This window comes from Henckelia pumila, chromosome 4 (assembly GCF_033568475.1).
Source record: "Henckelia pumila isolate YLH828 chromosome 4, ASM3356847v2, whole genome shotgun sequence".
Classification (NCBI taxonomy): Eukaryota; Viridiplantae; Streptophyta; class Magnoliopsida; order Lamiales; family Gesneriaceae; genus Henckelia; species Henckelia pumila.
In genome coordinates, this window is record NC_133123.1 from 13,869,306 (window position 1) to 13,882,640 (window position 13,335).

At 32.9% G+C, this 13,335-nt stretch overlaps 1 protein-coding gene across 1 annotated transcript; it reads right to left on the minus strand.

The window, feature by feature from the left end:
• Positions 1–8,763: 8,763 nt before the first annotated feature.
• Positions 8,764–10,521, minus strand: LOC140865531 (aspartyl protease family protein 2-like). The gene has a single exon (XM_073270199.1). It carries the CDS (start codon positions 10,479–10,481, stop codon positions 8,961–8,963), a length of 1,521 nt encoding a protein of 506 aa, XP_073126300.1. The 5' UTR covers positions 10,482–10,521; the 3' UTR covers positions 8,764–8,960.
• Between the last annotated feature and the right edge of the window lie 2,814 nt (positions 10,522–13,335).

Here is a 13,335-nt window from a genome sequence, read left to right on the forward strand (position 1 = left end):
TGCTTCGGAGATATGTCTCCAATCCGTCGCATGTATTGGATTTCGAGCCCTTACAGTTGCCACCAGATCTTGTTTACGAGGAGAGACCAGTGCGGATCTTGGCTAGAGAGGAGCGGAGGCTTAGGACGCGGGTCATACCGATGGTCAGAGTCCAGTGGCTGAATCACTCGGAGGAGGAAGCTATTTGGGAGACCGAGGAGGATATGAGGACTCGCTACCCGGAGTTGTTCGGGTAAGTACTTTAATTTCGAGGACGAAATTCAATTTAAGGGGGGGAGAATTGTAACACCCGGTATTTTTAATTACATAAATCCGCCTGCATAATTAGGATATTTAATTAATTAAATTTATGATTTATGGGTTAAATAATTATGTGAATTATTTATGCATGATTTAATTTATTTCTAAGCATTTAACCCATAATTAGTGATTTTTATGATTTTTAGTATTTTTATTATTTAATCGCGTAGACGGGACCGTGGACGGACGAGATGACAACTTTCTAGCCAAATTATTTTATGAGCCTTTTTGGAGCCTTAAAATATTATTTTGAGTTTTATTATCTCAAAATTTTAAGTATTTAATTTTATTTAATTTTAGGGGTCATTTTTATCCAAAAATTAGTCAAAATATTGACTTTTTAGTATTTTTAAAATTCCCCTAAATTATTATTTCGAGATTTATTTTATGTTATCAGATTTCTAAATTTTAATTAAGAGTTTAAGTTGTATATTAATTATTTAAAACCTTTTTATTTAATTATTTAACCTATATTCTATTTAACACAAAAATAAATCAACCCTAATCTACCAAACCCTTCTAGCCGATTGTTTTCTCCCCCATCAGCCGTCACTTTCATCCCACCTTCTTCTTCATTGATCTTCAACCCTAGGAACTCCATAGAAGGTCGGTTTCAAGGTTCCAAGCAACCCAAGGTCGCCCCGTCGTCCTGAAGTCCTTCCTACGCGTGTTAAATCCATATTTACGGTGAAAGGCATGATTCTTCATTCTCTTTTCTTCTCCATATTAGTATATGCATGTGTGGTCGTGTATACATCAGATATTCCAAGAATATTTTTCATAAAGTTTCAATTTTTAATGTTGCACCTTGTTCTTGCATTGTTTTGGGTTTCATACTCACGTTTTCTTGCATGGATGGATCATGGCTGCTGCTCCTTAGTTGGATACATGTATCAAGGTCCCTTGGGTCGAGTCAGGTCGGGGCTTGAGGCTAAGGAAGAAAGGAAACGAAGCCTTTCCTTTCTGAAGCTTCTGTCGCGCAGGTTTAGGGTTCTGGGGAAGAAGGCTGAGATCTTTTTCCTCAGGCCACTATTTTGGGTAAGGTCGGTTGGGTTAGAACCCCCTTTGAGTTTTCTAAGTTTTTGCAGAAGGTTTCATGGGCTTTCGTGGTCGGAGCTTCGAGGACGAATGGTTTTCCCGCAGCTGCTCGGGTCTGCGCGACAGTGCAGAAGGGCCGGGTTGCAGAGCTTCGTTCTCACTCCATAGTCGACGGTTTGGGCTGGTTCTTGGCTTGTTGGAAAGGTCTGGATGTGAGCTAAGTCCTAGGGGTGGCCCTCCGGCCGGTGGGTGGTCGGAGCAAGGCGGCCGCCGGGATTTTCGGTGGCTGCTCACTGTGGCCGAACAGTTTTGGGAAGGGGGGATCGGGCTAGGGTTTTGGCATGTTCCGGGTCGGGTCAGGGGCTCGGGTCGGGTCAGTAAGTTAGTGGGTCGGGTTAAGTGGGTCCGGGTCCGGGTTTGGTGGGCCGGGCTCGAGTCTTTTTATTTTTAAAATATTTTATGAATTAATGGGTTATTGAGTCAACTAAATTAAAATAAAATTATTTGGATCCCAAATAATTTTATTTGAACTTTTAAAATTTTAATTAAGTTAGTCCATTAATTTTATGGGCTTTTGGGCCCATAAAAGTTAATGGGCTAGTCTTTGGGTTTTTGGGCCCAATGGGCCAGTTTAAGTGTTATTGGGCTTAGTGTAATTTTAATGGGCTTAATTAATTTAATTGGGCTTAGATTAATTAATTGGGCTTAAAGTTTAAGTTACTGGGCTTAAGTATGTTAATGGGCCAGATTTAAGTTAATGGGCTTGAGTGTAGGGCCAGCAGTCCAGAACCATCCATGAGAAAATTGCATGTGTCCTGATTATATATTTAATTATTTTTATGCATTTAAGTTATTTTAATATTTATATGTTAGTAAGAAAATTAAATTAAATATATATGAAGGACACACAATTTATTTAAGTACATGCATTCATGAAATCAATTTTTATGCTATGATTTAATTTCTATGGTTGAGCAAATAAAATATTTTAGGTGGAAATTGAAGTAGTGTGGCCATTTATGTATGGGCAGTTTCTGCCATTTATGTATGGGCAGTTTTCTGCCATTTATGTATGGGTGGTTCGCCACCAGCCTCGTACGATGGTTTCTTAGACTGATCAGTCGCACTATGGGTCACACTTACGGATAGGACCATTCGATGTTAAGAAAATAAATGCTCAACAACTCAAGTATGTATGTTATGTATTATGTATTTATGTTTATTTAAGTAAGTTATGTTATGTAATTTTTAAGCATGATCATTCATGTATATGTATGTATTAGTATTAAATTGTTTTAAATTATTTTGAACCCTTGTTAGTATGCATGTTGGGCCTCTAGGCTCACTACACTGATATGGTGCAGGTGAGTACGTAGAGGAGCAGGTTACTCCTACCGGTGGTGAGGACGTATGAGCAGCGCTGCAGTAGCCCCGTGACCGTGACAGCTTCTGAGTCACCGTGCATGATGTCATGTGAAACATTTTATTATATTTTTAGTGGTTGAGGTTTATGGGAATATTTTATTAAATGTTTTAGTGCATGCACATATTTTAATTATTTTATTTATGCAGTATATTTTTAATTCTAGGGTTGACTCAGATGTTTAATTATTTTAAAGAATGCATTTTTTCTTAAGTATTTAATTGTTTATTTATTTAGTCATGTATTTATTTTAAATATTTTATCCTGTGCATATATGTATGGGCATATATGTACATATTTTATTTAGTAGTATAAAAAAAAAAAGAAAAATTTTCCGCATATTTATTTATTATAGAGTTAGGGTCGTTTCATTATTAAAAAAATATAATTCAATAAATATTAATTTAGTCTCAGTTAAATAAAATTAAATTATACCTGTAAAATATGTAAAGGCCCATATATTATTGATTTTCATATACGTGTTGCATTGCACAACTCACGGTATATGAATGCTAAAACTGCACCTCCCCAACTGTAAGATTTTATTCAATAAATATCCGGAGCAGTTGTAAAAAAATCAATCTATCTGATCCTCCTTGATAATCTGGAAGCATTATTACTCCAATAATCATCAAGTGTTCACCTTTGAAATGTAAGGCTAATGGCGTAAATCCCAATAAATTGAGACATATGTGTTGTCATTCTCCCACTTTGTGCGGAGCATCTACACAAAAAACAGGCTCACCATCAATTGGTAAACCCCAAATAATTGAAACATTCTGCAATGTGATAGTCGCCTCACCGCATCTAAAATGAAATGTGTGAGTTTCACGTCTCCATCTTTCGACCAGAGCAGTAATCAAATGATTATCATAAACACAAAATCCATATTGCAGAACACCTAAAAATCTTATACGGTGTAAATATGCTTTCACACGACTATGCAAGCCATTCTCCAGATACAATTTCCAAATCAAGTTGTCCGATCATTTGGCTCGAATAATTTCATCGATAGTTTGCGAAGAAACTACTGATGATATATGTGATGCTTGCAAATACAACACGCTGGGATCTTCTATTGTCGACATTCTGAAAAAAAAAATCGACAATCATTAATCAACAAAAAAATTATATAATAAACAATTGATACAAATTTTTCAAATATTATTATATACTTATCAAGTTACGTACCTGAAATGATTCCCAAAGCTTCGCAGCCAATCAAACAAAGAAGAAAAAAAAATAATTCCGAAAGCTACGCAACCAACCAAAAAAAAATATTAAGAAAAAACTTCTCCAACTTTCGCAACTTCTGCAGACAACACAAAAAAGAAAAAGGATTATAATAAGGTAAATAACAAAAAAAACCAAGTGAAGGAACGAAGTTCTTCAAGAAAAAAAAAACCAAGTAAAAGAATATATATATATTAAAAACATGCATCACGGATCTGCAAAATAATGCAGGTCCGTGATACAATAATGCATCACGGACATGCAAATTAATGCGTCCGTGATGCATGAACCAAGCAGCGGAGGACGCGTGGCAACGTCCTCCGCTACAGGCACGGCAGCTTGGTCAAACCAGCGTCCGCTGTTTTGTAAGCGGACCCTGCTCTGCCAACGGAGTTTTGAAGTAGTTTTGAAATACCCTCGTGCTTTCATTATTTGTGCAACTAAAATTTTTTTAAAATTAAATTTAATAAAAACCCTACTTGATATACGATTTCTAGACTTGACAAGTAGTTCTCGTACTAAGGGAGTGTTTGCAATCACTAAAAAAAGTGATTGTTAGATTTTGGCTTTAAAAAATCACTTTTGCGTGTTTCTTAAACCCAAATTATGTGTTAGCTTATGTTTAACTTAATTGAAATCCAAAAGCTAGTCATATGGTGATTATGATTCTCTAAAAGAGATTCTAATAAAAAAACAATGTTAAAATCATTCTACTCACTTATTTATCAAACACTACTTAACTTTAATTTGATTTTTAGATTTTCACATTTGTTTCCAAACACTGCCAACTTTTGATGTTTCTTAACTTTTTTATAATCTATAAATGTAAAGATTATGTTTTTGTAGAAGTGATTAAATTTATAGATTATAAAAAAGTTAAGAACAATCAAAAGTTGATAGTGTTTGAAAATAAATATGAAAATCTAAAAATCAAAGTTGAATGGTGTTGGATAAATAAGTTATTAGAGTGATTTTAACATTGACTTTTTTAGGAATCACTTTTGGAAATCATAATCACCATATGACTAGCTTTTAGATTTCAGTTAAGTTAATCATAAACTAACACATAATCTAGGTTTCAGAAACACACAAAATTGATTTTTTAAAGTCAAAATCTAACAATTTTTTTTTATTGATTGCAAACACTTCCTAAAAGTATGTGATGATCCAATTTTTTTGGAGAAAATGATGGTCAGAGACTCAGAGGACAAACACACTCAATATAATATATTTATTAAAATGTCATATATTTAATATTTATTATTATTATGATATGATTTTTTAGGGAATATAATATAATATAATATAATATAATATAATAGTTTGGTTGTGGGCTAAATGAAGAGCTTGGGCTGTGTATTAATGTGTTCGGCGTGGCTCCCTTCGATCGAATATTGGGCTTGTAAATTGTATCGACTCCATGTGTTTACTGAAAATAGGGGAATATTTCTTGTTAGGGTGTTAAAATTTTGATTAAAGTAAAAAAAATTGTAAATCTAAATCAAATCGAAAACTTTATTTTTTTAATTTGAATATAAATGTTAAAACTAAATTTATATGTTTGGTTTCAAATTATATATGTCAAAAGACTCAAAGCCAGACCGATCGAAATAAATCGAAATTCCATTGAATTAACAAATTTATTTCTATTTCTATTTCTATTTAGATTATATATTGTGAGATGATATTTGGTACTGAATTAAGATTCAATTGAATAAATTTAGTTGACTGTTAATTATCTAATTGTTTGAGATTTTATATTTAAAGATTTTACTAAAAAATTATCTAAAAATATAATATATTATCTATAAAAATTAAAAGTTGGATGGTGTTTCATAAATAAGTTATTAGAGTGATTTTAACATTGATTTTTTTTATTAAAATTACTTTGGGAAATCATAATCAACATATGAATAGCTTTTAAATTTCAGTTAAATTAAACATAAGTTAACACATAATCTAGGTTTAAGAAACACATAAAATTGATTTTTTTAAGTCAAAATCTAACGATCAATTTTTTTTAGTGATTACAAGCACTCCCTAAAAGTATGCGATGATCCAAATTTTTGGAGAAAATGATGGTCAGAGGACAAAAACACTCAATATAATATATTTATTAAAATGTCATATATTTAATATTTATTAGTATAAAATCACAAATAAACTCATATATTTAAAAGGATATAGATTATTATTATGATATGATTTTTTTAGGGAAATAATATAATATAATATAATATAATATAATATAATATAAGTTTGGTTGTGGGCTAAATGAAGAGCTTGGGCTGTGAATTAAGTTGTTCGACGAGGCTCCCTTCCATCGAATATTGGGCTTGTATCCACTCCATGTGTTTACTGAAAATAGTGGAATATTTCTTGTTACGGTGTTAAAATTTTGATCAAAATAAAAAAAATTGTAAATCTAAATCAAATAGAAAACTTTATTTTTTAATTTGAATATAAATGTTAAAACTAAATTTTATATGTTCGGTTTCAGATTATATATGTAAAAAGACTCAAAGCCAAACCGATCGAAAAAAATCGAAATTTCATTGAATTAACAATTTTATTTATATTTCTATTTAGATTATATATTGTGAAATGATATTTGGTACTGAATTAAGATTCAATTGAATAAATTTAGTTTACTGCTAATTATCTAATTTTTTGAGATTTTATATTTAAAGGTTTTACTTAAAAAAATATCTAAAAAGATAATATATTATATTCTAAAATATATATTTATTACTGATTCAAATAATTGTCAAAACCGAGTAAATATAATAGAAATAATCAAAAACTTTTGGTAGAAAATTGAACCGAATCGAATAAAAATGGTTTCGTTATCAAATTATATATTTTTAAACCGAAAACCCAAATAAATTATATAATACCGAATTTAACCAACCAATGAACACTCCTATTTCTTGTCTAAAAGAAAAAGGATAGAAAAACAAAAGAAAAAAGAAATTGGTATGTCATTAAAATTTTACTTGCATTGTTGCACTAGTATAAAACATTTTTCATTGCATTCTTTAGATAGTTTTTATGAGCCACGGGCTCTGCTTCGCTAAATACTTTTTAAATACTTTTTTATAAAACATTTTTCATTGCATTATTTTTAATTATACATTTTCTTAAATAGTTTGTTCAAAACACCTCTCCATTTATTTTATCTCAGGAAAGAATATAATGACATGGCACAATATAAGGATATAATGTCATGATGTGTCAAACAATTTTTTAAGAGTACATCAAATCTCACATACATTTTAATTTCTAATATTCCAATCACTCTACAAAATATACACCATAATATAGATTGTTTTGTATGTTATGAATATTATGGAATTCAAAAGACCTTTTTTTATTTAAAATTTAATGTGTATTATATTTAGCGATTTTGTTCATGTCATCCGCAGGGTACTACCCTGCGGGCGACGTGTAATCCCATGATTGGTTAAAATTAGTGGGTCCTGGGACCCACTAATTTTGACCAATTATGATCCCCACGCTACCCAAGGCATTACCCTGGGGATAGCATCGAACTAACCATATTTAGCATGGAAGACTAGCTATTTCTTTTTTTGAAATGGGACTAGCTATTTCGTGATTTCCCACAAATATAGCAATTTAGTGTCATGACTCATAACACGCATTAATTAACTTTATTAAAATAATATAATATTAATATATTATAGACCTGTAAATCAATGCGCATTTAGCGCCACGGAATGTTTTTTTGAGATCTGTAATAAATACATTATTTACAAATGTACGAGTCGGATGTTTTGTGTTTAAAGTCGTAATTATTTTGGAGTAGTTGTAATATTACATTTTTCAAAGGGACAGGGTGGAATCTGCGTGTCATTTTTTAATTTTGCGCATGCTAAACTGACAAGTCCCGCAAGGATAACATATAAAATATACATATATTTTACTCTTTAAAATTAAAATAATATCGACTTCACGTAGCTCCTCTTTATCTACGCTCATGAATTTAGAACTAGTTTGAATTTAGAACCACCTTTTCAACAAGATTTTAAGTGGCCATTGATATTAATAAGGATTTGATTGAACCCTTCAAACTCTTTGGACCTTTTAGAATGCAAACGAATAGCCCGTTTGGATTTTATAGAGATTTTTTAAAATAAATACTTTTAAAAGTTACAATTTTTGGCTTTTAAAAAAACTCAAATTTTGACTTTAAAAAATGCTTATTTAAGCACTTTTTTGGTCAACCAAACACTTTATTAACTGAAAAATACTTAAAAAGTGCTTTTTTGATCTAGCTTCTGAAACCAAATGGGACCGAAGTAAAAGAATCACAATTTAGTTATCATTTTCACCCTTCTTATATTAATGTATTTAGAGAGTGTTTACAAAAGATTATACTTTTGTAGATATGATTAAATTTATAAATTATAAAAAAAATTAAAAAATTAAAAATTAAAAAATATAAAAATCAAGGTTGAGTAATGTTCGATACATAAATGATTAGAATGATTTTAATATTGACATTTTTATTAAAACCACTTTTGGAGAATCGTAATTATCATATGATTAGTTTTGAATTTTAATTAAGTTAAACATAAACTAACACATAATTTGAGTTTAAAAACACACACAAAAATAATTTTTTTAAACTAAAAAATAATAATCACTTTTTTCTAATGCTTAGAAACAATCCATGGAATCCTTCGAATCTGAAATATTTATCTGAAATATTTTTCCGCTCTTACGTGAATCTTGTCTCGTTAGAATCCGAGGGACTTTTTAAATTCATATCATAATATCTTTATGTCCGAGCTAATCCTTGGAAAAAAAACCAAGCTTCCACAAGCTGCAAAATATATCATTTGGCTTTCTATTACAACAATTAGAGCAACTTTGTTACCATTCTTTAGTGTCTTCTTCCTTGAACCCTAAATTAAATTAGTAGTACAACACAATGGCATTTATTTCAAACACAACCCCCGGGTGCGAACCCGACCCGTTTACTAGCCAAATCGAACACAACCCGGAAGCCCTGCTGCTGAATGTTTCCAATAATGGACAACCCGCTCGCGGTACCCGCGAAAGCAAAGCAAAATGTCCCCTCACTGTCCACCGGAATCAGGTAATTCGACGCCGGAAGAGAAACTTCAGCGCCGGTGAAATGGAAAACCACCGTCGGCACCTTCACCACCGTCTTCCCCGAGAGATCGAAGCAGGTGTCGAAGAGGGAGAAGTCCGAGGCCCGCTTCAAGTTCGACGCCCCCGAACGGAATGCATCCCTCAGCGCAACGTAAACGGGTCGGGTCAACCGGGTCACGGAGGTGCCCGAGTCCATTATCACTCCGCCATTGCCGCTCCGGTCGAGCTTGAAGATCGACGCCGTGATTCCCGGGACTCGAAACCCTCCGACGGAAATTCCGTTCAGGCCCACGTAGTAGAACGTGTCGAGCTTCGGATTCGTTACCAATGGAGTAAAGATGGCTTTTCTGGAGACGGAGGATTCACCGAACATGAGATACGACGGTTTCGAGGAAGCCGACCGGTCCACCAAACAGTAGGAAAATTTATCGCCGAATCGACGGCCGGCTTGAGTGGGAAAAGACAGTTTTCCACGGCCGAGGCCTAATAAACCGGCGGCGCCGACGAACAAGCCTTCGTTGTCGTGTCCGCAACCGAGGGCGACATTCTTCACCCTCGTTCGCCGAAACGTTAATGTTTCTGTCGAAAATTCTCCGACAGTGAAAGAACCGTCGCCGTAAGAAACCTGGTAAAGGCATTTCTGCCGATTAGCAGTGCAGCCAGGGGAATCGAGGCGGCGGCAGAGGGGAGACCCACACGAGACTCCCGAGAAAGAGCTCGACTTTCTCGGGTCGAAAACCGGGTCGGCTTGTCTGTAACATTTCTTGCAGGGGGAGCACTGGATCCAAACGACGTCACTTCCAGTGTCGAGCACCATGTACGCATACTTGGCCGGAGTGCCTATCCCTAAGCGTGTGAAGTACTCCCCGCTTCCGTGCCCAAGTCCCGAAATCACCGAGCTGCTAAAATCACGCGGCGGGTTTCTCGAGGCGTTGGCCGCAGCAACCGTGGACTGCAGTGCTTTGACTCTAACGGCGTCGCGTCGGAGGCGTAGATTGAAAAGGGATTCCGGCGTAGCATTCAAAGCCGGTGAAAGATTGTCCACGTGGTGTAAATCCAGTGACAAAATATTCCCAGATTCGGGTGAAGCCTCATCTTCAACTTCCAGTCCGAAATCTTTCTGGGTCAGCGGCGAAAGATCTTGGGGTCTGGGAAGAGAGGTGAGGACCAAGGTTTGATGCTGAAGAGCAGCGGAAAAAGACACGGAGATGGCGAGGAAAATGGAGAGGATAAATTTCCCTTCCATTTTTACAGAGTGAGATTGGGAGAAAACTCTGGGGATCGATGTGTCTCTCAGATAGAGATTGTGTTTAGAGTTGAGGCGGTTCTGGATTTTTTTTCCAAGCATGCATATTTATGTTTTTGTTGTATTTCTTGTTTTTTTATAATAATTTGTCAGATTATGACATAACTAGTTCAGTGATGAATCCAACGTAGATGAGGCCAAGATGTTTGAATTATATTAAAATAGCACATTTTTTTTCTTTGGTGGTTTAATTTTTAGATATACGTCTATTTTTCAAACATATCAATCACATTGCCAAATTTTTTAAAATAATATTTTAATTTTTATTTTACCATAAATTTAATCAATACAAAAACTTATATTACAATTCAATTTTATGAGAATTGTGATTGATTTAATTATATTCAATGTCAAAAGTATTATTTCATTCTCTATATGGATCAGATCGACTCATCTCATGATTATAGATATGTGAGACCTTCTCACATGAGAAGTGTCGAAAACATGTTAACGAGACGAATCGACCCACCTTTAGGCAGGTTGAGAAAAGACTAATACAACCATTTTATTTTAGGTGATTAGACGAGCCAACCCAACGAGTTTATATGTAATTTGACGGGTTTTGCGTAGCTCGACTCGCAACCTGCCATAACTCATCATTAGGCGCGACCCAATTTTTAGGCGGGTTGAGAAATTGTCAACCCAACCCACCTATTTCGTATGGCAGAACGAGCTGATCTGACGAATCTAACTCATTTTGACCCTTTTACATAGACGCACTCTTTAATGGCAACTGGAATGTTCAATATAATTGAATGACATTTTTATTGCTGAGCTCGAACTTGAAATTTTCTTACAAACCAATTTCAAATACTAAAATATTTTGTCGAGTTTGAGTTCTAATATGGTGTTGCTCAAGCTCAACTTGTCAAATTTAAAGAAAATGGAGTATATTTTTTTTAATTTTTTACAATTATTATAATTCATAGTAAAGATGAACATCCATTTTGATCATTTTTAGTCATCATTTGGTTCATAAATGAGATGATGATGGATAAATAACACGAGGATGATAAATAAATACACTCAAATAAAACAATGGTCTATGAAACTAATCATTAGAGAAACTTGAGTCAAACACTAGACAAAACAATGATAAGGAATCAATCAAAAAGTGTTATCACCGACTACAAACGATTTCTTATAATATAGATAATCGTTGTTTACAAAAATTTGATGAAATTGATTGCTTACCAAATTGCTAAAAAAAAACTAATAATGACCATGGGATGTTATGTTATGTATTCGTAAATTATGCTGGATATATACAGCACCGTTTTGTTTACCATATTACTAATATATGTATAACTAATCTCATCACATCTCACATTTTTCTCATCATATTATTTATCTATATATTAACTATTTATTTTACATCAATCAAATAATTAATTATTTATCTCACATCAATCAAATCATTGAATTCAAATTACTATATTACCCCTTATAAATAATATAATTTTTTATTTTATTTATTGTTAAAAGGACAAAATAGTCATTTAACATTTTTATATAAAATTTAATCAATCAAATCAAATAAATCATAATCTATCAATCAAATCTAATACTATTTTAACTATCATTTCTTATTTATTTTTATTACACTATACTACATATTTATATATTACTTATATCATATCTCAAACTAAACGATACATTAATTCGCAAAATTAAACAAGTGGCCGGTGTCATGCATCATGGAAGTCTCACGTTAGTATCTTCTAAAAGTAATTTCAGTTACAAATCTTGTGAATTAATTATTAGTACTACTCACGTATTGTTTGTGTATTAAAGAATGTGTTCCTTAAAAAAGGAATTCAGACATAATCATTCAAAGTCACTAAGCTTCTCTAAACACAACCACTCTCAAGACCACCCTATCCTAATTGCCTCCACAAATATTCGAAAGCTCCTTGAAAAGCAGTGGAGTTTTTCGGTACAACATAATCATATAAGTAATGAGATATTAGCATGTGAATCCGTAGTCCGTACCTTACATTACATTCAAGAATTAATTTTAATTTTAATCTCACATGTTTCGATCAAGTGTTATGAACCCTCCATGAATAGAGATGTTAATTTACTCTGAATTCGATGGAGAATCCGATATTCGATCCCAATGAAAAAGGGTATGAAGGGACTTTTTGGACCAGATTAAATAAATGAGTAATCAAGTATGATGATTTTCGGGTTTGGTAATAGAGGCGGATGTAGTAACATCCTATCCATATCCTATTCGAATACCCGATTATATATATATATATATATATATATATATATATATATATATATATAGAGTTTCTTTCAAGTGCCCACCTATCATGCCACCACCATGCCCACCAATGATGTGACACTATTCTATTGGATGTGATAAAGATGTGATAAATTGTAGGTCCAATAGAATAGTGACACATCATTGGTGGGCATGGTGGTGGACATGGTAGGTGGGCACTTGAAAGAAACTCTACATATATATATATATATGTATATTTAATTATATTAAATAAATGTTAATTATAATTTAATTTTGTTGACCGATGGTAAATTTTGTTATTTCTTATATGATGTTTAATTTTTTATTTTTTATATTTAATTTTATCTTATTGTTTCTTAAGAATTTGATAAATAAACTCAGTTTTATCGAAATAATTCAAATTTTTTTAAAAATACAATTATAAATGATAATCGAGTATTTGGGAAGAATATGAATATCCGATCTTCTGACAAGATTGGAGATAAAGATGAAGATGAAGATGAAAATGAAAATTGAATACCGAAAAAGATATAAACATAAAATCTTACCCGAACCCGATCTTTTTACACCACTAGACATGAATCAAATAGATTAACATCACCATCTAATAAATACTTGCAGATCGGCACAGAAATTAAAAGG